Raw genomic sequence first — 26,459 nt, 5'->3', positions numbered from 1 at the left:
TTAGTTTCGATTTTCTACTATAAAAGCTCTGATAAAACATTCCACTGTTCTCAAATATCTTACTTTTTATTTTTCTACACAAAATCAGATGAAAAATAAATAAACGGCAAATAATAAAAACTTATAGTTGGTGGGTAGACAAATGATTTTTTTCAGATTAAACTGAACAAAACATTATTAGAGCCCTGTAGACATGACAAAACACGATTATAGTCACATTTACACTTTTTATTTACAACATATTGCGCAACTGCAGGGTCTTGAGACACATGCTAACTCACAAACTAGAGAGCTAGCGACCCAAACGGTAATTATTTAACGCTGTAACGTCGTTTCATCGTCAAAGTTGTGGCGCAAAAATGTCCGCAGCCCAGTTGTGTCCTGTCAGTTCTTATTTCCTGCTCGTGCGACTACAGACATATATATATATGTGTGTGTGTGTGTGTGTGTGTGTTTGACAGGGAGACAATGCTACAAGCTTTACGCTTCGTCATTCAAGGGGCTGGATCAAAGGTGGACCCGAACATCCGCAAGAACATCACCACCACATTACTCGGCATGCTGGGACATGACGAGGTATGACACTCGAAGCATGAAACTGGGACAGACGTGTATCTGTGGTGGCATGTCTGTACATTGTAATTTAACCAGAGTAAGAGAACAGATTTCACGGAAGTCTGTGAAAGGATGTGGCTTGCAAACCAAGATGGTTTATTCATGTCAGTAAATCGCTTCTCTTGTCTCCCTGTCTGTCCTTCTGTGTGTGTGTGGGCGCGTATAGGATGCGACTCGAATGGCGTCAGCCGGCTGTGTCGGTGAACTCTGCCCTTTTCTGACAGATGAGGAGCTGAAGAGCGTGTTACTTCAACACATCTTGGGTTTGTGTCTAAATGCAAAGTTATTGTCCCCGAATTTTCCGAGCGTGTCCATTGAGGTGCACGTTTAAGAGACCTCACATCATATACAGGTGGTTCTGGTTTTTAGCTCCTTTCTTGGTTACGAATGTGTTCACATTAATTTAACAGAAAAACTAACTGAGGTCCGTAAACACAAGACTTGCTTGAGAAGTAGTTCCAGTGTCCTTGGCAGTAAGAATAGTGTGTGACTGCTGGTATATTAGTTAACTTTACACTCCATTATCTCTCCCAGTGCGCCAAAGAAAATGAAAGCCATCACCATGGAAGTGAAGATAAAAATCATAAAACGCTCAGACTGCTTCTTGACTGTCACGACCATTATTAAGGATAAAGATTATTGAATGCTAATAAATGGATCATGGATTCTGTATGCCAGGGGTCTCAAACTCGATTTACCTGGGGGCCAGTGGAGCTAGGGTCTGGGCAAGGCTGGGCCGCATCAGGTTTTCCAAAAAAAAAAAAAAAGCATTTATTAAAAACAGAAAAATATACAAACTTTTTCAGTGCTTTGGTTCCGATTTTCTACAAGAAAAGCTCTGATAAAACATTCCACTGTTCTCAAATATCTTAATTTTTATTTTTCTGCACAAAATAAGATGAAAAATAAATAAACAAATCAAGAATAAAGAAAATCAATCAATCAGTAATAAATTAATGTAATAATAATAATAATAAACCGGCAAATAATAAAAACTTAAGAAACCACATATAGTTGGTGGGTAGACAAATGATTTTTTTCAGATTAAAATGAACAAAGCATTATTAGAGCCCTGTAGACATGACAAAACACGACTATAGTCACATTTATACTCTTTTTATTTACAACATATTGCGCAACTGCAGGGTCTTGAGACACATGCTAACTTGCAAACTAGAGAGCTAGCGACCTAAATGGTAGCCTTCAGGTTATTTCCTTTCAACTTAAATCGCCAAAAACTTACCACTTCCACACGGATAGGGAGGATAACTATTAACAGTTATTTAACCTTTAACATGAACATTAATCAAACGTAATAATTTTTTTCTGGGTAAATGATACCATACAGCATCCATATCAAACTTGCGCGGGGCGCACTAACATTAAACTTTCATATCAAGGCGGGGGCCTCAAACTAGTGTCCTTGTTATTTACAACATATTGCGCAACTGCAGGGTCTTGAGACACATGCTAACTCGCAAACTAGAGAGCTAGCGACCTAAACGGTAGCTTTCAAGTTATTTCCTTTAAACTTAAAAAAGCCAAAAACTTACCACTTCCACACGGATAGGGAGGATAACTATTAACAGTTATTTAACCTTTAACATGAACATTAATCAAACGTAATAATTTTTTTCTGGGTACATGATACCATACAGCATCCATATCAAACTTAAACATTAAACTTTCATATCAAGGCGGGGGCCTCAAACTAGTGTCCTGCGGGCTCGCGTGTTTGAGACCCCTGCTGTACGCTGTTATAAGAGGTTATCCTTCCAGACTAGCCAGGAACAATATTTTACAGCAGTAAGGACTTTTATATTTAATATTTATATTGCTGTACTCCATCATTTGTGTATTGTGTGTACAGTATGAGTGACACAGGAGTTAATTTGGCTATAATTTACACTAAATCTTGACTGACATCACAGTCAAGGACCGGAACTTGTTTGTAACCCACAGACCACCAATATTCTAGATTGATATTGTATTATAAATGTGTATATGACTCATTTATCGCTGCAGGAGGAATAGTGTCATTGAGAAAGCTAATGCAACATTATGTGTGGTCACAGCGGATATGTCAGGCGTGGACTGGATGGTGCGGCACGGTCGGAGCTTGGCTCTGGCCATCGCTGTCAAGTGTGCACCAGTGAAGCTGTGTGGGAAGGAATACAGCGATAGTGTGACCGAGACCATCCTGACCAACGCCACCGCCGACAGGGTATGAGGGGAATGTTTGACTTTGGATTTTTGCTAATGAATAAAATATGTTCTGATCGTTTTGTGATTGGACTCCTCTTCCAGATCCCCATTGCTTGCAGCGGGATTAGAGGGATGGGATTCCTGATGAGACATCAGCTCAGCATAGACGGAGGCAGTAATATTTCCCAGCGCATCATCACCCAGTTTGTCAAGGTATAACAAAATGGCAGCGGCACTTGAGGGACATATCTTATTGTCTCAATTCAACATAAATAAAGGTTCTTGTAGCTTATGGGTGTTCAAACGTATTTTTAAGGACGGAATTTAAGGACATGAAGGCCACTCTGATACATTTTCTACATTAAAGATGATTAAACCAATTCAACCAATCTTTGGTTTGCCCAAGGCCGCACTTTGGGCACCCGCCCTTATATTAATCATTTTACTAAACATTAACTAGATGTGAATTTTGGAATATTTAATATATTTTAAGTCGTAAAATTTTGGTAAATTAAATAAAACTGTACATTTTGGAAAATTAGGAGTTCTAATATGGGCGGCACGGCAGTCTAGTGGTTAGCGAGGAGACCAGGGTTCAAACTCGGCCATCTCTGTGTGGAGTTTGCATGTTCTCCCCGTGAATGCGTGGGTTTTCTCCGGGTACTCCGGTTTCCTCCCACATTGGAACCTATGGACTTGTGGCCAGCCAATCACAGGGCACATATAAACAAACAACCATTCACACTCAACCATTCATACCTCACAGAGATGGCCGAGGGTGGAATCGAACACTCGTCCATTGTGCAGCCACAATCCCTCCTCTTACAAGATTTTTGTTATGTTGTTTCAGATGTACAATTTAATCAAATGGGCTGCACGGCGGTTGAGTGGTTAGCACACCGACCTCACAGCTAGGAGACCAGGGTTCAATTCCACCCTCGGCCATCTCTGTGTGGAGTTTGCATGTTCTCCCCGTGCATGCGTGGGTTTTCTCCGGGTACTCCGGTTTCCTCCCACATTCCAAAAACATGCTAGGTTAATTAGCGACTCCAAATTGTCCATAGGTGTGAATGTGAGTGTGAATGGTTGTTTGTCTATATGTGCCCTGGGGTTGGCTGGCCACCAGTCCAGGGTGTACCCCGCCTCTCGCCCAAAGACAGCTGGGATAGGCTCCAGCAACCCCCGCGACCCTCGTGAGGAAAAGCGGTAGCAAATTAATGAATTTAAATAGGTGGGCTGCACGGTGGCCAAAGTGGTTAGCGCGCAGACCTCACAGCTAGGAGACCAGGGTTCAATTCCACCTTCGGCCATCTCTGTGTGGAGTTCTCCCCGTGCATGCGTGGGTTTTCTCCGGGTACTCCGGTTTCCTCCCACATTCCAAAAAAATGCTAGGTTAATTAGCGACTCCAAATTGTCCATAGGTATGAATGTGAGTGTGAATGGTTGTTTGTCTATATGTGCCCTGGGATTGGCTGGCCACCAGTCCAGGGTGTACCCCGCCTCTCGCCCAAAGACAGCTGGGATAGGCTCCAGCAACCCCCGCGACCCTCGTGAGGAAAAGCGGTAGAAAATGAATGAATGAAAGGAGTTCTAATATATTATTGGAATAAAGGCAAAATAATACTTTTATATATATACTTTACTTTCCAACTTCCAAGCCACTCAAGGCGCTTTGACATTTATTTTTTATGTTGGATTGGTTTGAATCGGTTGAGAAATGTTGACACGAACACAAAATGTGTTAGAGTAATAAGAATAGAGAAACAAATAGACTAGTGAGATGTGTGTGTTAACTAGGGTGGGAGTACAATTAGTGCCTCTATGATATTGTAATGACTGGTGTGTGTGTTTGACCCCAGTGTCTTCAGAACCAGTCCAGTGACATCAGGCTCGTGTCAGAGCGGGTGCTGTGGTGGGTCTTTAAAGATCCCGCCACGCCTGCTTTGGAGGCGAGTCACATCAAACCTTTGTTGAAAACTCTGCTGGACAACACCAAGGACAAGAACACCAGCGTGAGAGCCCAAAGCGAACACACCATCGTCAACCTCTTACGACTCCGCCAGGGAGAGGAATGCTTTCAGGTCAGACCACCGATGGAAAAAATCATTTGCAAGGGGAGCACTCTTTCACGTTGTGCTGTCTCTTTCAGATGATTACCGCCATTCTGGATTCGACAAGCAACGACCTTCTGTCGGAGTGTCACCGCCGCTCTTTGAAGAAGATTGCCAGCCAGCCAGACTCCAATGAAGAGATCGATGACACCATACTAACGTGATTGGAGTGGACTGAGCCGGAATGTAAACTTGCCGTGAGCTCCAAACACACTCATCTCTGATGAGACTGTTTTCCCACACAGGAACTCAGCATAAATACCAGCAAATCCTCACATTAGAACAGACCTGTAATTTGCCCTCCCAGCAGATGCACAATTCAATTAGAAGATTATGCAATCATGTTTTTTTTTTTTTTGCTTTTTAATATGGTAGACTCTGAATTGTGTTGTTTTCAGCTAACTAATAGATCATGTGATTGTGGCTACGGCTGCCCTAAACTGCTGAGAAGTCTTTTTCAGCCCCAAAATGACCCGACACAGACTCTTAATGGGGCTTGTTTGTGAGGTCAGAACACACACACAACACAATGTGCTGGTTGTCTTTAAACATGCCACAAGTTCCTGTGCTGTAAAACAACCTCTGCTTAAGTCTTTCAACCACAAATATCCCCCAACAATCTTTACCATTTTTTTTTTTCATTCTTTTTAATGGCCTTTAAATTTATAACTTCATTATTTTACCAAATGTGTGCAGATTGTGAATTTTCAAATAATTTTCCATCAATTTTTAGTAAAAGCATTTCCGCTGTATTAATTTTTCGCCCCCATTCTTTTTAAAATTTTTGTTAAAATTTCTGTGACACATTTGGGGTGGGGGGGCGGTGTCTCAAACAAGAACAGTGATGATTCTTATACCATTGTTGTGGTTGTAAACAGCAAATATGAAATAAACAATACCTGATTTCAGTATTTTCTGCAATTTCCCGCAATTTCACTGTCTGGGTAAGTATGACAGTTGACATGCATTTAAACGTGTTATTGGCATCCTACCTTCATCATTTACACTTCAATTATGTACAAAATATGAATGCATTGTTTTCCCGGTAATTATGTAACATACTAAAAATGAAAGGATGCAAAAGCCACTTTGATATTTTGTAAAGCAACATACGCTTAGAAGAAACTGCTTCTTGCATTCTTATAGTAAATTTTCTTCAAATGACTTATCTCCATAATATTTAGATTTTAAAAATGACAGCTTAGTTTTATTCTGGAGAATATTAAAGTATTTTCTTTACTACTATACCTTTTATGCAAATAAAATTAGGTTATTTTTTAGGTTATTATTTCTTCTTGTAAAATTGTTTCTTGTTAGATTGCAACTTTTTTCTCATGATTTGACTTTGTTGAATTTTGGTTTTCCTGTTAAATATATTTTTAGAAAATGTGGAAAAGGTGAATAACTATGAATACTAGTTTTTGTATTCGTTGTATCTATATCTCATGCCGTGGGCCAATAAAAACTAAATGCGGTCCAAAAAGGGCCCCCGGGACGCACATTGGTGACCAATGACATAAGCTTGACTATCTTGCAGGTCTACCTCGAAGTGAAGAAGGCTGTCCAAATACTTTTGTCCATAGTGTATAGTGGTCTTCAATGGTGAGGAGGTCGCATGCGCAGTGCGGCCGGATCAGAGTCGGGTGCAGTTCCACCAGAGGAGGAAGCGGAGTTTCCGCCTGCCGAAACCCCGAGAAAAACGACACCGGCTCGGGGGTAAATTGTTTCTAGCTTCGGTGGTTTTATTCCAGAAACACGGGTGGATCAGGGGTGGTGTTTTTTTAAGGAACAAGGGAGCACACACACCGTGCACAGAAGCGACACAAGGCGGGGGGGAAGCCACTATCCACCGGCATGGCCAGGGACTACGATTACCTCTTCAAGCTGCTCATCATCGGTGACAGCGGTAAGTCGACGACGGGGATGTAGCCCGGGAAGTGGGCCTGTCTTGTTTTTTTCCCCAAAAAATGTCCAAATGCACATCGTTTGTTTACTGAGTTGCCGGATTTAGATTTTTACTTACTATGTTTTTGATTAAATGAATGTAAAGCACACGGAGGCCATATTTGTATGTCAGTGACAGGGCGGAGGTTGTGTGTCCGGGCTGGGCATGTCTGTCGATGAGGCCGGATATCGCCAAGAGATCAGCAGTTTTTCTTTCTAATATGTCCATATAGTGGAACTATTAAAATACATTTATATGCGCAAAACAACCATACAGTGCTTACCATGGTTAATTAACCGATATAGATACATAAGGCTAGCATATTTTTGAATGGCTCACGAAGCTGTTATGTTTGCTAGCGTTAGCAGCTGGCTACGATGATATTACAAGGTTAGCTATGTTAGCACCGCGCTAATCAACACCAAGATCACCCTTACTCGTAATAATAAAAGCAACTACAAAGAAGTTGAAAAATTGCCTGTCTGATTAGAATCACGGCAGTCACGTTTAATGAAGTGAGACTATCGCAGTGGTTAGTATTCATGAAAGTATAAGTCCGTTAAATACAATGTTGAAAGAGTATTTTCTTTGCGAATATTAAACCATACATAAAGTCATAAAAGAACCACTCATTGCACATCTCGCCCTCTATTGGGCCAGAGGTTACCCTGCAGAAGTGCTTTGTGGTTCATCGACCATCCTGATGCTGGCACTGGCTCTTTATCTGTCTGCACAGCACACTGATGCCAGTGTGTTGAGGTTTGTGTGTGAAAAGCCATGTTCTTGTTTGTTGGCCAAAATGCTACAATTGCTCGACATCACAACCAAGCCTGCTCATTGTGTAGCGTGGTATGTGTTTTCATGTTACGGGCTCCAAATGTATCCAATAAGTCTAGGAAAAAAGTTGCCAGATTTGTCAGATTTTGAAAAACACTGATCCCACCTGCTTCATCTTCTTTTCTCTGGCAAGCCAGGTGCATTACGAGGCAGAGCTGCAATGCTATCTTCTTTACAGAGTCGAAACAACAAGCTGCATTCACATACCGTCCCATTATGTGTTGATGGGCGAGGGTGAACAGGGAGCACCAACTCTTAACTCGGGCTGCAAACTAATGAGTGTTTTCTTGTTAGATTAACCTAAAGCTTCTTGTTTCGAGTAATCGGTAAGAAGCAACACGATTTTGATCTGCAACATATAAGGAAAAAAGGCAAAAATGACATGAATATCTTGTTTTGCCTCAAACTGAAATATAATAGATCTGCTTTCATGGACGACTAAAGGAATGAAAACATTCAATTTTTAATTAAAAAGAGATTAATCAAACACCAAAATAGTTGTCAATTCATTGGATGATAGATTCATGGTCTGCCGACAACAATCCTAGTGTGAACGCTAACCGAACCACACTGAGATGTGCACCAGGTATCTTTTTAAAGTGTGACCACACTCTTAGATACATGACCCGCCCTCCGCCATTGGCGTACGCATCAAATTAATCAGCCGGATTTTCAGGACTCCTGGTTGCCTGTGAGAAGGCAAGGTTCAGTACTACTGTTAATGCTTATTACTAAAAGCAGCGGTAGTTTAAAATTCATTTATTAAATTAATTACACAAAGGATGTTTCTCCCTAAAGCCTGCATTGGAGTTTTGGACAACTTGTGCTACTTTGAAGTTTCTGTTATTGTCTGTTGTCATGGAAGCTAAAGGAAACCGATATGTTTTATGTTTGGACTAATAGAACCCCCAGCTGACATGTACACAATAGGTACGTCCCACCCAAACTGATGACATCTGATCTGGTTAAGACATTTTTCTCTGTTTCCAGTCTAGTGCAGTACCTTTATGTGTTGGTTTTGGTGACGATTACAACAGTTCAAGTTATGTTTTTTGGGTTATATTTGATCACATGACATTGTTGTATTTGTCAGACTATAAGATTTCAGGTAATGGTCCAATTGTTTTGGGTGTCAGTACCTGGTCTTTGGGAATATCTTCAAGTGACACTCTGTTTCCCCCGCAGGAGTGGGGAAGAGCAGTCTCCTGCTTCGATTTGCAGACAACACATTTTCAGGTGAGTATTTCCGCCTCTCTCGTAACATGAAGTCAAATACGATGGATGTTTTACTCATTGATAGACATCGTCACTTTCCTCATGCTGTACGTCTACGTAACAACCAACATCAGCTGGAATGTTCAGCAAAACCAATTTTAATAAAACAAAAAAAAACATTAAATGGGCAAATGTCAAAAACAAGCCAACACTCACAGACCAACGTTATACTGTTAATAAGTCAATAAAATCATATATTATCCATGACAAGCTTTGCCTAGCTTGTATTATTCCTGTACTGGTAAAGCGGCCATTGCTTGGGGTTGCAGTAGTCCCTCATTTATTGTTTTTCATTGGTTCCAGACCCGACCGGGATAAGTGAATTTGATAGTCGGATTTCACATTTATGAAAGGAAGCATAGAAAACATGTTTATGGCCTTCTAGATATGGTTTTTAACATATATAAGAGCCCTCTGGGACTTCAAATAACACCCCTAGATTCACCCTTTTAGTCAGATTACCCCAAATAGTAGACATAATAAGAGGAAATGAGCCATAAGACTGTTTGTGTTGTGTTGTGGGGGGGGCATGAGGTGACACTGGGAGTTGAATTTAAATTTTGAGTGTGTTAAGACTGCAACAGTGGCCCATGTTGGGGATTATTGTGCCTGTCGTGAGATCATCTAAACCTGTAATGCAGGCCGCCATGAATAAACAAATGACTGACAGTTTTTTTATGCAGCTTTGAAGGCATATTTTTTCCATGAACTCTTGGTGATTAATCCCGTCGCTGCGTTGTCGCTTGCAGGTAGCTATATCACCACAATCGGCGTAGACTTCAAGATCCGGACAGTGGAGATCAACGGGGAGAAGGTGAAGTTACAGATCTGGGATACAGCGGGACAGGAGCGCTTTCGCACCATCACGTCCACGTGAGTTGACGGAGACACAAGCGCGCACTCTCTGAGGTGGAGCTGTTTTGGATGTGAATTGAACACATATGAATTGAACACAGAAGAGAGTGAGCATCTTCTCGTCTATTCAGCCTCATTGTGCCAGTAGTGGAGGCGGGGCTACACGAGTGCGAGCAGTTAGCAAGCAGACACGGATATGAACGAAGGCACAACGGCGATAGTTGAGCCGAATGTCACAGTTCCGGTGTGGATGTGCGGCACAGCCTTCCTCCTGATTTAATGCTTACTGAGGCTTTTGATTGGCGGCGTAAATATTAAACAAAACGGCGCAAAATGGCGTGCGTTCAATGTTGCTCTGTCGTCCAACTTGAATAAGAAGCAGTGATGTTATGTCCGTTATTTTACACAGCTCACATATGACCCCTGAAATAGTTTTAACAATGTGTGTAAGTTCTATTTCCCCTAACGATCTGTATAGTGTAGCGTCAGTAGGAGTACTTCCCGTTTTCTAGTGTACTTTACTGTACACGTTTTGTAAATGACCGGCAAGCACATGGTTAGAGCTCACATAGTAGTTGGTTAATATTCTGCTTTATGCACTGGTAGTGTATTGGCTGTTTTTATCCACCTATTGTGTTGTTGTATGTAGTTCGTTTGACACCATGAGTAGGAATTGTGTGCGATGTGGTGACGCTCCACGATTCGTAGATATTTGTTGGTATGCCTCACACTGGTACACTACACATAAGTACCATCTAGTGCAGGGGTCTCAAACTCAATTTACCTGGGGGCCACTGGAGCTACGGTCTGGGCAAGGCTGGGCCGCATCAGGTGTTCAAAAAAAAAAAAAAAAAGCATTTATTAAAAACAGAAAAATATACAAACTTTTTCAGTGCTTTGGTTCTGATTTTCTACAATAAAAGCTCTGATAAAACCTTCCACTTTTCTCAAATATCTTAATTTTTATTTTTCTGCACAAAATAAGATGAAAAATAAATAAACAAATCAAGAATAAAGAAAATCAATCAGTAATAAATAAACATAATAATAATAATAAAACAGCAAATAATAAAAACTTAAGAAACCACATATAGTTGGTGGGTAGACAAATAATTTTTTTCTGATTAAAATGAACAAAACATTATTAGAGCCCTGTAGACATGACAAAACACGACTATAGTCACATTTATACTCTTTTTATTTACAACATATTGCGCAACTGCAGGGTCTTGAGACACATGCTAACTCGCAAACTAGAGAGCTAGCGACCTAAACGGTAGCCTTCAAGTTATTTCCTTTAAACCTAAATAGCCAAAAACTTACCACTTCCACACGGATAGGGAGGATAACTATTAACAGTAATTTAACCTTTAACATGAACATTAATCAAACGTAATAATTTTTTCTGGGTACATGATACCATACAGCATCCATATCAAACTTGCGTGGGCCGCACTAACATTAAACTTTCATATCAAGGCGGGGGGGCCGCGTGTTTGAGACCCCTGATCTAGTGGATTACATGTGAAATGACACAATGATCTTTAAATGACAATCTCAATGAAAATATATATAGATATATTGAATATTTTTTTTTAGTCAAAAACAGATTTTCTATACTAAAAAAATGTATTCCAATTATATAAAAGGAATCCTAGGTTTCACTTACCACAGCTGCTTCTGGAACCGCAGGAGGGACGACTATTTGACTATTTTAAAAGCCTAAATATGTTATTGGCTGTTAATTTCTATGTGTTTCTTTTTGTGAAGTCTCTTAGTTTTTAATTAGGGCTGGGTCATAGTCCTTATTGTGATTATATGCATCTTATCGCGGCTGCACAGCGGTCGAGTGGTTAGTGCGCAGACCTCTCAGCTTGGAGACCCGAGTTCAATTCCACCCTCGGCCATCTCTGTGCGGAGTTCGCATGTTTTTGCACGCATGCGTGGGTTTTCTCCGGGTACCCCGGTTTCCTCCCACATTCCAAAAAAACATGCTAGGTTAATTAGCCACTCCAAATTGTCCATAGGTATGAATGTGAGTGTGAATGGTTGTTTGTCTATATGTGCCCTGGCTGAGACTCGACTTTATGAATATCATTAACTGAAAGCATTTTTTTTTTTTTTTTGTCCACTGACAAAAATAGAATCTGAACTCAAACCAGACCACATTTTACTGACCACCAAGTGTCTTTTTTCCCCAGTTTCATGAACGCCACCTTTTAAAGGTTCATTGTGTGTTTCTGTTAGAAGTGAAGCGGTGTACCGTGCATGTTGAGGTTTGTGCTAAAGCATCTTCTCCCATCTTCTATGTGTCTGTAGGTACTACAGAGGCACACATGGGGTCATAGTCGTGTATGATGTCACAAGCGCAGAATCCTTCGTCAACGTCAAACGATGGTTACATGAAATCAACCAGAACTGCGACGACGTGTGCCGAATATTAGGTAAGAATCTTTCTTTGCATGCACACGTGATCCATTCACTAAATCCAATCCATTAGATCCAATAGAGAGCTTCATCAATAATTTAGGCTCGACAATGATAAGCATTCAGATGAAGCGTTGACCTCTTTAATGTCTTAAACGTGTCCCCTGAAATCAATGCTTAATATGATTGATTTAACACTAAAAATAGGGTAATGTTTACATTCTGCTCCAGTGTGTCTTATGAATTCACCAACATGTAATACGATCTTGCTCAAGCATAACAAACCACATCCTGATCTGATAAGCGGGATGGGATTTTCCATGTCAAATTTCAATGCTCAGTCCAAATGCTCAATCTGGATTAGATGGAGAGGAAGCACACAGCAAATTTCATGAAAAAAAACAAAAAAAATGGAACCACAAGCAAAACATAACATCCCTTCTGACATGTACTGATATTTTAACATTTTATTTGTCGTATAATTGCCCAATTGATACAATTTGATAAACTAATACACTACACTACTCTCCCTACTCACATTTATTGTTTAGTCATAGTATTGTTTTGAGCAGCCGAGACCGCTTTTCTGTGTGACAACTTCCATTTCTGCTTTTATGTGAGATTTCAGAGTAGACAGCTGATGTGCAAGTAAAGCGTTTTGACACACAAAAACACTCCAAAGTACCAGCCCAAGGTACTTTGCAACGCTGCAGGGAAATCTAAAAACAAAGGGGACAAAGCACCGAGACCAAAATGGCTAACCAAACATACAGCAGGCGGGAAAAAAAAAAAAAAAACAAAGAACACGAGCAAAGATAGAAAAGTCAAAACAATAGCGGAGTAGCGATACACCGTAACCACGATGGACCTCGGTTCAGTTCCTTTTTGCTACGGTGAAGGAACAAAATATAAAACTAAACGTATTTACTTTTGTATAAACAGCGTGTGTTATGACGGCGGAGTGTCGAGGAGGCTTCCTAGCTAACATTGTAACTTTGTTTTCAGTGGGAAACAAAAACGACGACCCCAGCTCCAAGGTGGTCGAGACAACAGATGCACAGAAGTTTGCTGAACAGATGGGCATCAACCTGTTTGAGACGAGTGCAAAAGAGAACATTAATGTAGAAGAGGTAAGGCAATGTTATACAGTATATGATGGTACAATAATGTAATAATCAAATGTGATATAAATACACATAATACTTTATTGCTCTCTGGTTCTACCATATCTTACTTATTGTGTGGAAATATGGGCTAATAACTATAAAAGCAATCTTCACTTGATAAATGTACTGCAAAAAAGGTCAGTAAGGATAATTCATAATGCCGCCTACAGAGAATCTACTAACTTCTTATTTCTAAAATCACTAATACAGCTAAAATAATGCATAAGGCTAAAAATAAGCAATTAGCTAAAAATGTCATCCAATACTTCTCTACAAGAGAGGAGAAATATGATCTCAGGGAAGAAGTACATTTGAAACACTTCTATGCTAGGACTACGTTATGCTAGCCATAGCATTTCAGTATGTGGAATCAAACTATGGAATGGATTGAGTAAGGAAATCAAACAATGCACAACGATGAGCCAATTCAAGAAACAATACAAGCAGTTGATGTTTGCTAAATACAAGGATGAAGAGTCTTGAACCAGTCATGATGTGCTATATATATCACTATATTGACACTTACTATGGTACCCATTATGGCATTGGATGCTCATATCACCGAGTACTTCGCTACGTGACAAAAAATAAAAATAAATTTAATTTTTTTTTAATTTTAAAAATTAATAAAATAAATTAATGAATAAATAAATAAAATAAATTTGCTAAATTCAAGGATGAAGAGTCTTGAACCAGTCATGATGTGCTATATATATCACTATATTGACACTTACTATGGTACCCATTATGTCATTGGATGCTATATCATATACTTTGGTACAGGACAAAAATAAAAAAAATAAAAAATAATTTTTTTTACAAAAAAACATTCCTATTTTCTTTTTTTTTTTAATTTGAATTTTTTTTAAATATTTTTTTTACCTTAAACCATATTAGGAAAGCAGGAAGTGAACAAATGTAACAGTTACTGATTGTAAAAGTACCAGATGGAGGGATAGGATTTAATAAGCTTTGCTTCTTCCTACTCCTTTTGGACATGTGGAACTGGTAACTGATTATGTGATGCATTCAATTGTAATCTGATGCACGTTCAAATGAAATAAAACCATTACCATTACCATAACCGATGCGTGACGGCGATACCCCGTATCAACATTTACGTCCGGGCGCCTCTTGTCTTGTGACTCCAGAGTGACGCGCGTGTCTCTTCTCCTTTGTTGTGTTTTGCGTTGTCGTGTAGATGTTCAACTGCATCACAGAGCTGGTGCTCCGAGCCAAGAAGGAAGTGCTGGCCAAGCAGCAGCAGCAGCAACAGAACGACGTGGTCAAACTCACCCGGAACAGTAAACGGAAGAAAAAGTGCTGCTAGCAAAGCCCAAAAGCCATTGTTCACGCTCGCATACTCACAAGGATGGGGACTCAGAACGTCTAAATTAAAGAGCAAGATAAAGATTTAATAAAATATACGCTAAAGATAATAAAAAAAAATAATTGTCCCCTTTGGACAAAAGTAATCATGAAGAAATATATGTACAGATTTTATTATTCAACGTCCGATCAAGTCTTATTTGGAATTTAGCAGACGGGCCGGGAACAGAGGTGATCTGCATCCTGACAGTGACTGCCATATTGCTTCAGTAATACATCCACCATTTCCCATAATCCCATTCTTCCTCCTCACACTGTACGGGACGTTCAGCGCTCCAGGAGAAGGGATTCTCTTTCTTTCTAGGATGGGGAGAAGGTTGTCTGGTGGACAGACACGGCTTTATTACCACAGCTCACGCCAAGAAATCTTTCACTAGTAGGATTTTTTGTTGTTGTTTTTTTTTGCATGGCGGGATGATGATTGGTAGATGACTTTAGCAACTGGACTCGCCCGGTGACTTCTTATATTTTGTATTTTTTGCCTCTGTTTTGCCAAGCGTCATGTCATAACCCCCCCCACACCCCCAACCCCACCCAAGTAGTGCTGAGTCAAACTGTTTGGTTTTACTTTGCTTTTTTTTTTTTAAGTGAGACTTACTTATACTTCCAATTTACATTTTAGTTCCTCTCATCTTTTTTTTTTTTTTTAACTGTGATACTGCCAATGTTATCAAGAAAAAATACAACTTCAGCGGTGCGCCTCGTTGGGACTGTTGCCATAGTGACCACTGGGCTTGACCGCCCCGCCGGCTAACCCTAACCCGCCGCTCCCCTCACTGGCCTGACTTGCCATCAACACGAGGAAAGCACGCTTACTCTGCAAAATCCATGGGTTCCAAGGCAACTGCCCGGCGTCTTCTTACGGATATCTGGGCGTGTACCATCGGACAGGCGGATTGGGGAGGGGGGGGCACCACAACACAACACAACACAACATGCATCCACGCTTCTCTTGTGTTTCCTCGGCTTGAAGAGTGTTCTCTAACAGACTAAAACAAAGGTCGATTTGTCGCCATGTTTGCCCTGCATGTTACCCTTTTCCACCAAAATGGCGCCCCGTGACGAGGGGGGAGGAGTTTGGGAGATGCAGACGTGACTTACAGGTTCTACATTCTGACCACATCCCACACGCTATCATTACTACTCATAGAGTATGTGTGTGTGTGTACTATATGTATAAACACACATACAGTATATATCAGCCAAATAGTCCCATGCTATAAAGGTGACCCGGTTGCTCATCATCTGTGGTTTGCTGTACACTGGAGTTAAAAAAAAAAAAAAAAAAAAAAAAAAAAAGAGAAAAGATGTACTATTGAATTTTCGCCCTACATGAGTTTAATCAGTAATAAACATTTTAAAAGGAATAAGTATTTGACACATAACAACTGATGTCATCTGTCAGTGACTTGTGGCCTGACTATTTTCAACCTGTGTCTATTTTTGGATTCCTGTGAAGAAGAATAAAAAAAAAAATGTGTGGGAGAATGTGTAGTTTTTTTTCTTTCTTTAAAGTAAACTAATATTCCAAAAATCACCACTTTATTTTTTTTTTGTCATATTAAAAATATTTTTTTTAATTTAATATTAACTAATGTGATTTTTTTAAATTTATTTTTCAACTCTATGCAACTAAAATGACATTATTTTTCCTCCTAATAAGTTTATTCTCATAAAATGGCAATTTTCTTTTTTTATTTTTCTCTTAATATTTTGACTTTATTCTCATAAAATTACTGTTTTTTTTTAATAAATTTTCCAATTATTTCAAATATGTCTCCGTACTTCTGACTTAATAGAAACATTGTTGGTTGTTTTGTTTGTTTTTTATAATATTAGTTTTTTAGAAGTGATCTTTGAAAGAAGTTTGGGATGGCTCAAAACGCTCGGTTTCGAAAGGCGTGGTAAAACTGTCGCTTTGTGATGTCACAGAGGGGCGGACTTCCTTATATGGTTCATAATTAGGAATAAATGGAATAAATTAAAATCCAAGGAATAGCTGGAATAGGTGCAGATTCTGGAAGGTTTAGAAAATGATGCTTTTTATTCTTAATATTTTGACTTAAAATTACTGCTTTTTTTTTTTCTCACAATTTCAAATGTGTCTCCGTACTTAATAGAAACGTTATTGGTTGTTTTGTTTGTTTCTTATAATATTTGTTTTTTGTTTTTCTTTAATATTTCAACAACTCCTAAATTATATTATTTTTGTTCGCATAATATAAAATAATTCTTATAAAGTTAGGAATTTTTCTTGTTGGATTGCATCTTTTTTTCCTCTTAATATTGATGTTAACATATCGTTATTATATACAGTATACTACATTTCTGTTGAGTTTACCATTTTTGCTGTTTGTATTTTTACTTTTTATTATATTTTTATAGAAGACTGCTCAGCAACCAGAACCTTTCCGATGTGGTCATAAGTTTCATTTCCAGTTCTATGGTCTTCATCACACTTTATTATTTCACAATCACTGCTACTATATTGTGTTGTTATATTAACAAAAAAAAATACATTTCTGTAAAAATAAAAAAAAAGGTTCATTTTTGTGCAAATGAGTAGACGCTTATATTTGATAAATATTTCAACATACAAATGAAATAAAATGGATGTCCACAAACATCCAATTCCATTGATTGCTGTGTTTTAACTACATTTGCTCCAAGTGGCTGATTGTTGACAGGACTATCCTACTCATTCAATGTGTGTCCATTGTGTTACCGATGGAAGCCCTCACACACACACACACACACACACACACACACACACAGCACAACACTACCACCAAAAACACTCCACACCCAAAACCAAGCAGCAAAAAAACAAACTCAATGGCACGTCTGTGTCCCCGCCACACAGACTCACAATTATCCTACTGGTTGTCCAGATTTTAATTAATGCTTTCAATTGTAAAAAAAACGAGCCACGAATGCAACAAATAAAAAGAAAGGAAGTGATTGAAAAACTGCACAGAAGATAATCGTATAGAATGCAGAGCTTTGTTGGCTGACTGAATCCATGATGTCTGTGACAAGAAGCTAGTCAGGACATTCTTGGGACTTCACGTCACATGTTTGTGTGTTGGACAAACTCGCATCTGCGGCCGCATTCAAAAAGAACTATTAGAAATACACCACATTAGAAAGCATCAGTCTAATACAGGGGTCTCAAACACGTGGCCCGCAGGACACTAGTTTGAGGCCCCCGTCTCGATATGAAAGTTTAATGTTTAAGTTTGATATGGATGCTGTATGGTATCATGTACCCAGAAAAAATTATTACGTTTGATTCATGTTCATGTTAAAGGTTAAATAACTGTTAATAGTTATCCTCCCTATCCGTGTGGAAGTGGTAAGTTTTTGGCTATTTAAGTTGAAAGGAAATAACTTGAAGGCTACCGTTTAGGTCGCTAGCTCTCTAGTTTGCGAGTTAGCATGTGTCTCAAGACCCTGCAGTTGTGCAATATGTTGTAAATAAAAAGAGTATAAATGTGACTATAGTCGAAGTTTGGGATGGCTCAAAACGCTTGTTTTCGAAAGGCGTGGTAAAACTGTCCCTTTGTGATGTCACAGGGGGCGGACTTCCTTATATGGTTCATAATTAGGAATAATGGAATACATTTAAATAAAAGGAAATACAGCTGGAATAGGTGCAGATTCTGGAAGGTTTAGAAAATGATGCTTTTTATTCTTAATATTTTGACTTTATTCTCATAAAATTACTGCTGTTTTTTTCTAAAAAAATTTTCAAAACATTTTTTTTCTAAGTTTTTTTTCTATTTCAAACGTGTATCCGTACTTCTGACTTAATAGAAACGTTATTGGTTGTTTTGTTTGTTTCTTATAACATTTGTGTTTTTTTTGTTTTTCTTTAATATTTCAACAACTCCTAAATTATATTATTTTTGTTCGCATAATATAAAATATTTCTTATAAAGTTAGGAATTTTTCTTGTTGGATTGCATCTTTTTTTCCTCTTAATATTGATGTTAACATATACTTATTATATATAGTGTACTACATTTCTGTTGAGTTTACCATTTTTGCTGTTTGTATTTTTACTTTTTATTTTTATAGAAGACTGCTCAGGAACCAGAACCTTTCCGATGTGGTCATAAGTTTCATTTCCAGTTCTATGGTCTTCATCACACTTTATATTTTCACCATCACTGCTACTATATTGTATTGTTATATTAACAAATGTAACAAAAACGAATAGGTGCAGATTCTGGAAGGTTTAGAAAGTTTTCTGTGTGTTTCACCTCATGTCGGCGACGATAGTTCCTCTTCACGTATCGCTGACACACATCTGACTCACAAAGGACACTTTTTTTTTTAAAAAAGGAAGAAAGTCGATTTTATTTCAAAAGTATTGATTTTCTTATAAATATATTCACTTCACCCAAACCCAAACGGACTTGTTTTATGTATAAAAAAAAAAAAACATTCTTTGGGTTCCTCCCTTCACAGAGGTGACATCTGCATAGGTTTGCACGGCTGCGTGGTGCAGCGGCCCAAGCACAGACACACACACAAACACACACTTAAAACACACTTCCTGTCATTCACATCAACAGTGGACAGCTTAATCCATAAGAACCCACTAGTACTGTACTGTTGTACTGTACTGTACTGTACAACTGGGTGTGATATACCACATTCTGTGATGTTACATATTCAATATTGTCACAACTTGACACTTTTTTTGTGCTGGATACCGCAAAAGTACTTACAAGAAAATGATATTTATTTTTCGACTATATCAATTTTAAGGCTAGTTATTTGACATAGGCTCCATTTGCGGGTTCTTTAGTGTGTTCTTATGGATTAAAAGGAAGTCCAGTGATTGGTTCAGGGTTGAAGCAGGATGGAGGTAAATTTACGCTTGTTGTCAAAGTCGTTCCAAGTCAAAATATCCTTTGGATGTGGAATTTAAGAGAGTATTTTTGAGAGTATTTTTGTACTTTGGAGAATTTGGTTGACAGGACAATATTGAAAATAATACAACAAAATGATGATGATGGAGTCCAAACTACTTTTTCCATACATTTATATAAGTAATATGATTAATTCCGTGTATAAACAAAACACTCACAAAACAAATTCATGTAATTTCTGGTAATATAGCTCATTAATAATGAATTTTATTTTTATAATGTACCAATAAAAAAAATAAGTGGGCTGAAAATGGCCGCCTTTGGACACGCCCCCTTGCATGAGAGCATTGAAATAAATAGTGCAGTAGATGTAGAAAAATAACCCGTTATTCACAAGTTGGAGATCAAGAGGAATTGAACATGTCCATGAGTTCAAAAAAAGGCTAAAGTGCTAAAGATTAATTAACTTGATTAATTAGACTGATAATTGCATCCATCAATCAAGTTCTGTTCTGAGTTTGAAGTAAAACGAGGATTAAGCGAAGCTTCATTTTCACGGCTGTTGGTCTCAGGTCTCTGAAAAAATGCCGAAAATGACAAAGTGCTGGAGTGCTGATGACAAAGCGAGCGTTTTTGAGCTGGATCTCCCGAACGAATGAATAAAAACCTTGAAATCAGCAGCGTGGCTGCGTTTCAATTGGCGCACTTCCACACTAACACTGAGTATTTGAAGTGCATGAGTGCATTAGCGCGGACCGGGACAGCAAAATGCATTATGTTACAAATATGGAAGTCATGAACGATTTGTTATTCTTGATGAAGACTCCAGTTTGACTGGCTCATGGGTGCTCAACAAAGACTCGAGTTTCACTGACTCACGGGTTGACAAAGACTCAAGTTTCGCTGACTCACATGTAGACAAAGACTCAAGTTTCACTGACTCAAAGCTCTTCAGACTCGAGTTGCACTGACTCATGGGTGCTCAACAAAGACTCGAGTTTCACTGACTCACGGGTTGACAAAGACTCAAGTTTCACTGACTCACAGGTTGACAAAGACTTGAGTTTCACTGACTCACATGTAGACAAAGACTCAAGTTTCACTGACTCAAAGCTCTTCAGACTCGAGTTGCACTGACTCATGTGTGCTCGACCAAGACTCGAGTTTCAGTGACTCACGGGTTGACAAAAACTTGGGTTTCACTGACTCAAAGATCTACAGGACTCGAGTTGACTTGAATTTCAATGATTCATGACTGCCTGACTGAGACTCAAGTTTCAGTGACTCATGGGTGCTCGACAAAGACTCAAGCTTCAGTGACTCACGGGTACTTGCTGATGACTGGGGTTTCACTGACTCACGGGTGCTCGACAAAGACTCAAGTTGCTCGACCAAGACTCGAGTTTCAGTGACTCAAAGATCTACAAACTCGAGTTGCACTGACTCATGTGTGCTCGACCAAGACTCGAGTTTCAGTGACTCACGGGTTGACAAAAACTTGGGTTTCACTGACTCAAAGATCTACAGACTCAAGTTGACTTCAATTTCAATGATTCATGGCTGTTTGACTGAGACTCAAGTTTCAGTGACTCATGGGTACTTGCTGACGACTGGGGTTTCACTGACTCATGGGTGCTCGACAAAGACTCGAGTTTCAGTGACTCACGGGTACTTGCTGACGGATGGGGTTTCACTGACTCATGGGTGCTCGACAAAGACTCGAGTTTCACTGACTCACCCGGGCTTGACACAGATTTGACTTTCACTGACTCACGGGTGCTCGACAAAGACTCGAGTTTCACTGACTCACCCGGGCTTGACACAGATTTGACTTTCACTGACTCACGGGTGCTCGACAAAGACTCAAGTTGCACTGACTCATGGGTGCTCGACAAAGACTCAAGTTTCAGTGACTCACGGGTACTTGCTGACGATCGAGGTTTCACCGACTCACGGGTGCTCGACAAAGACTCGAGTTGCACTGACTCATGGGTGCTCGAGCAAGACTTGACTTTCAATGATTCATGGCTGCTTGACTGAGACTCAGTTTTCAGTGACTCACGGGTACTTGCTGACGACCGAGGTTTCACTGACTCACGGGTGCTCGACAAAGACTCGAGTTGAACCGATTCACAGATTAACAGACTCCAATTTCACCGATTCATGGTTGCTCCGTGCAGATCAGTTCTCACTGACTTACGGGCGCTTGACAAAGACCCAAGTTCCACTTCAGACTCGAGTTTCACTGATTCACGGATGGCCCGACGAAGATTCAAGTTTCACTGTCCACAAAGACTCGAGCTTGACAACAACTGGACTTTCACCGACTCACATATGCTCGACAAAGACTCGAGTTTCACCGACTCACGGGTACTCGACAAAGACCCAAGTTTCACCGACTCACGGGTCCACAACAAAAACTCGAGTTTCACGGCTTCTCGATTCACACTTAAGAGCCCTCAATGTTCGCTAACTTGGCTTCGGAATGGAAGAGTGGTTGCAATTCACCACTAAAAAGGAGACAAGAAGATTTTGTACCGCAATTCCAGTATACTTAGTGTACTTAGTGTACTTATTGAAATGTAAGTACAGAAGTGCATGAATTGAAAGCCAGCCCATGTGAAGGAGATGCTGTTGCTATGCTACCATCATCATGTCGGGCTTGGCCTGCCAGCAAGGACAGGGAGAGTCGGCACCTGGTGTTACTTCCCTATAGAAGCCATGGATGATATTAGGCACTAAGAAACCGACATGACGTGCAAACCTCAGTGTGTGAGTGCGTGTGCGTGCGTGTTGCCGCCATCTTGGGGCCGCGTTCTTTCCGCCTGTGCCGTCGCGTCACTCTTCTCCAAGGGCGTCGTGTAAGCTTTTTATTTGTTTCCTGTTCTCAGTTCTTTTTGAAAAAAGAGAAAAGTCTCCTGTCCCGATCAGAGAGGCGTTGAGCTCGTCTGGACGACTGAGGGCCGTGAGCCCTGGACGACCCAGACATGGAGGACGGGGAGTACCGCCACTCGTCCTGGTGCTTGTCCATCAACTGCTGGTCAATCACTCTGTGCATGTCATCCTGCAGGGGAAGACCACGCACACTTGAGTGTTCATGGATACTGGATTGTGCTGATGTTTTGCTATATCGCTATATCATATCGTCAATTTGTTCATATTAGCTATTCCAATTATATTTATTTAACCTGCAATGACACTAAAGGCCACCAGAGGGCTCTTTGGAGGTGATTGTGAAGGCACACTGACAACATTCATTCATTTTCTACCGCTTATCCTCACAAGGTTCGCGTGGGGGGTGCTGGAACCTATCCCAGCTGTCTGTCTATTAAGAGACGAGGAAACACCCTGGACTGGTGGCCAAGCCAATCACAGTGCACATATAGACAAACAACCATTCACACTCACATTCATACCTATGGACAATTTGGAGTCGCTAATTAACCTAGCATGTTTTTGGAATGTGGGAGGAAACCGGAGTACCCGGAAAAAAACCCACGCATACACAGGAAGAACATGCAAACTCCACACAGACATGGGCGACGGTGGAATTGAACCCTGGTCTCCTAGCTGTGAGGTCTGCGCGCTAACCACTCGACCGCCGTGCAACAACATTACTTATTATATTGATTATTCTAATAGAATTGGATCATTAACGGTTCACAAATGTACATAATTATTACTGTGTGTCGGTGTTATTAACAAAAAATAATGTATAATTTAAATATTAAATATTTAATCAATATTTAGAAATATTAAATATTTAATTTAATGTTCCAAAAGTGGCTGTCTAATGTTTTTCTTTACATAAAAATTTAACAAAACAGGTAGCCAATTTTTACATTTATGGGTGCTAAAACCAATCCAACCCATATTTAATAATATTTCTCATTAACTTGTTCAATCCCAGACATTTAAAAAAAAAAAACCTCTTCAGTACCGACCATTTTATACGATTTTTTTAATAGGATTTTGACTGTTTTTTTCAAGATACACGGAATATCGTGTTCTACGGCTATATATATATATATATGCATGGAATCTAACAAAAGAAACATTAGACTCCAATGCTTTCATCAGAAAAAAAAGTTTGTTTCGCCCTTTTTCCGCTTTTAAGTAACCAGCAGTAGAATATGGGTAAGTTTCAGGAAAATATCAGTCGCCGACTAAAACCAGCTTTGTGTGAAAAATACATTTCAAGCATATTTTTCTACTACTTTTACTTCCTCTTTGGTGTTGAGTGTGTTTTTCCATGCAAATGATTTATGCCGGGCTGCACGGTGCTCGAGTGGTTAGTGCAGCTAAGAGACCCGAGTTCAATTCCACCCTCGGCCATCTCTGTGTGGAGTTTGCATGTTCTCCCCGTGCATGCGTGGGTTTTCTCCGGGTACTCCGGTTTCCTCCCGCATTCCAAAAAAAAACATGCTAGGTTAATTAGCGACTCCAAATTGTCCATAGGTATGAATGTGAGTGTGAATGGTTGTTTGTCTATATGTGCCCTGTGATTGGCTGGCTCGCCCGAAGACAGCTGGGATAGGCTCCAGCACCCCCTCCCCGTGACCCTCGTGAGGATAAGCGGTAGAAAATGAATGAGAAAAATGAATGAGTGATTTCTGCCTAGCGCTTATCAAATGCACTTCTGCCACCTTGTGGCCATTTTTATGGCTTTTTAAAAGAGCTCTAAAACTGACATCCATTAGTGAGCGGTGGCGTCACCTTTAATGCGTTAATTGTACTTTTTTTTCAATTTGTACACTATTCTGAGGGCAAATAAACCATGACCAGGTGTGCAGGTGTACTTAGAGAGGAGAGGTGGGTTGGATGGAAAAAAGGCGTGTGATGGCCCAGCATGGCGTAGAAAGGGTTAATGCAGATTGGGGCGGCGGGATGGTGTAGCAAACCAAAAAAGCCAATGGAAAATAATTCAGAATTCACCATGAGGAGCAATGGCCCCCCAGTGAAGTTATTAACACAGGTGGACTGTATGCAACAATGTACGCATCTTGGCATATTCAGTTCCCTTGGCGAGATTGGGTTGCGACATATGGGATGGTGCAGCTGGGCTCACCTCTAAGGCAGGAGGGGGAGGGTACCACGGGGGTACAGAGGGTGGTACAGAAGCTGAGAAAGGCCACTAGATCAGAAACCACAAGAGCCAAACTGTAAAGAGCCCTGAGGATGCAAACTGTGGGCAGGGAGAAGAGAGAGGAAAGAGCCGCTAGTTACGGAGGAGGGAGGTTAAGGGGGAGGAGCCGAGTGCGAGTGCGACCGCACCGACACGTAAAGTGTGCGTCTTAGACTGTGTTACAATCGCTTGGCTTTTAGCATCACGGTCCTGCGACCTTTGACCCACCTGCCAGGCTTCCAGCTGCTGTGATAGGTTGAGCTTCTGCTGGATGGCGTCCAGAAGTTGGCTATTTAAAGACATGATGTCTATTTTACACTTGGCCAGCTCCATCTCCACGGCCTTCTTTCTGTAAGCAGACACAGGGACAAGATGGTGGTGGGGGGGGGGGGGGGGGTCACTAAATATTATACACTTTACCTGCCACAGAATTAAGTACACATGAACAACCTAATCCAGGGTTTTTCAAAGTCTAACTTTGTCTAACTTTAACATGAACAACCCAATCCAGGGGTTTTCAAAGTCTAACTTTGTCTAACTTTAACATGAACAACCTAATCCAGGGGTTTTCAAAGTCTAACAAAGTCTAACTTTAACATGAACAACCTAATCCAGGGGTTTTCAGAGTCTAACTTTGTCTAACGTTAACATGAACAACCTAATCCAGGGGTTTTCAAAGTCTAACTTTGTCTAACTTTTACATGAACAACCTAATCCAGGGGTTTTCAAAGTCTAACAAAGTCTAACTTTAACATGAACAACCTAATCCAGGGGTTTTCAAAGTCTAACAAAGTCTAACTTTAACATGAACAACGTAATCCAGGGGTTTTCAAAGTCTAACTTTGTCTAACTTTTATATGAACAACCTAATCCAAGGGTTTTCAAAGTCTAACTTTGTCTAACTTTTATATGAGCAACCTAATCCAAGGGTTTTCAAAGTCTAACTTTAACATGAACAACCTAATCCAGGGGTTTTCAAAGTCTAACTTTGTCTAACGTTAACATGAACAACGTAATCCAGGGGTTTTCAAAGTCTAACTTTGTCTAACTTTTACATGAACAACCTAATCCAGGGGTTTTCAAAGTCTAACAAAGTCTAACTTTAACATGAACAACCTAATCCAGGGGTTTTCAAAGTCTAACAAAGTCTAACTTTAACATGAACAACGTAATCCAGGGGTTTTCAAAGTCTAACTTTGTCTAACTTTTATATGAACAACCTAATCCAAGGGTTTTCAAAGTCTAACTTTAACATGAACAACCTAATCCAGGGGTTTTCAAAGTCTAACAAAGTCTAACTTTAACATGAACAACCTAATCCAGGGGTTTTCAAAGTCTAACTTTGTCTAACGTTAACATGAACAACGTAATCAAGGGGTTTTCAAAGTCTAACTTTGTCTAACTTTTACATGAACAACCTAATCCAGGGGTTTTCAAAGTCTAACAAAGTCTAACTTTAACATGAACAACCTAATCCAGGGGTTTTCAAAGTCTAACTTTAACATGAACAACCTAATCCAGGGGTTTTCAAAGTCTAACTTTGTCTAACCTTTACATGAACAACCCAATCCAGGGGTTTTCAAAGTCTAACCTTAACATGAACAACGTAATCCAGGGGTTTTCAAAGTC

At 39.9% G+C, this 26,459-nt stretch overlaps 3 protein-coding genes across 5 annotated transcripts in view; 2 read left to right on the top strand and 1 right to left on the bottom strand.

The window, feature by feature from the left end:
* Window positions 1-5,254, top strand: part of gcn1 (GCN1 activator of EIF2AK4) — a 36,080-nt gene extending 30,826 nt beyond the window's left edge. The window contains exons 51-56 of the mRNA XM_058069863.2: window positions 462-576; window positions 782-878; window positions 2,691-2,839; window positions 2,923-3,033; window positions 4,680-4,901; window positions 4,970-5,254. Coding sequence (XP_057925846.2) covers window positions 462-576; window positions 782-878; window positions 2,691-2,839; window positions 2,923-3,033; window positions 4,680-4,901; window positions 4,970-5,095 — 820 coding nt within the window. The 3' untranslated portion in view covers window positions 5,096-5,254. The remainder of the gene's footprint in view (window positions 1-461; window positions 577-781; window positions 879-2,690; window positions 2,840-2,922; window positions 3,034-4,679; window positions 4,902-4,969) is intronic.
* Window positions 5,255-6,510: 1,256 nt separating this feature from the next.
* On the top strand, window positions 6,511-16,947 carry rab35b (RAB35, member RAS oncogene family b). 2 transcript variants are annotated; one of them, XM_058069885.2, is made up of 6 exons: window positions 6,532-6,837; window positions 8,899-8,949; window positions 9,738-9,861; window positions 12,163-12,287; window positions 13,276-13,400; window positions 14,638-16,945. In XM_058069885.2, the coding sequence occupies exons 1-6, from the start codon at window positions 6,786-6,788 to the stop codon at window positions 14,764-14,766; spliced, it is 606 nt and encodes a 201-aa protein (XP_057925868.1). In that variant the 5' UTR covers window positions 6,532-6,785; the 3' UTR covers window positions 14,767-16,945. The 2 variants fall into 2 exon arrangements, with proteins under 2 accessions (XP_057925869.1, XP_057925868.1); XM_058069886.2 differs by lacking the exon at window positions 13,276-13,400 and having other exon boundaries at window positions 6,511-6,837; window positions 14,638-16,947.
* Window positions 16,948-18,637: 1,690 nt separating this feature from the next.
* bicdl1 (BICD family like cargo adaptor 1) overlaps window positions 18,638-26,459 on the bottom strand; it is a 28,682-nt gene continuing 20,860 nt past the window's right edge. Inside the window, exons 9-11 of one of the 2 annotated variants that reach the window (XR_013627101.1) lie at window positions 25,059-25,179; window positions 24,774-24,890; window positions 22,621-22,769 (exon numbers count right to left, since the gene is read on the bottom strand). Coding sequence is in view for 1 of the 2 variants with exons in the window: in XM_058069880.2 (XP_057925863.2) it covers window positions 22,593-22,769; window positions 25,059-25,179 (298 nt within the window). In the remaining variant the exon portion in view is untranslated. Of the gene's footprint in view, window positions 22,770-24,773; window positions 24,891-25,058; window positions 25,180-26,459 lie in introns of both variants that reach the window. The other variant, XM_058069880.2, reaches the window with a different exon arrangement.

Source organism: Doryrhamphus excisus, linkage group LG3, assembly GCF_037039965.1.
Source record: "Doryrhamphus excisus strain RoL-2023G ecotype Guam linkage group LG3, RoL_Dexc_Guam_v1.1, whole genome shotgun sequence".
NCBI lineage: Eukaryota > Metazoa > Chordata > Actinopteri > Syngnathiformes > Syngnathidae > Doryrhamphus > Doryrhamphus excisus.
Note: the sequence above shows the minus strand (reverse complement) of the source record. Positions and strands in the feature narration are given on the sequence as shown.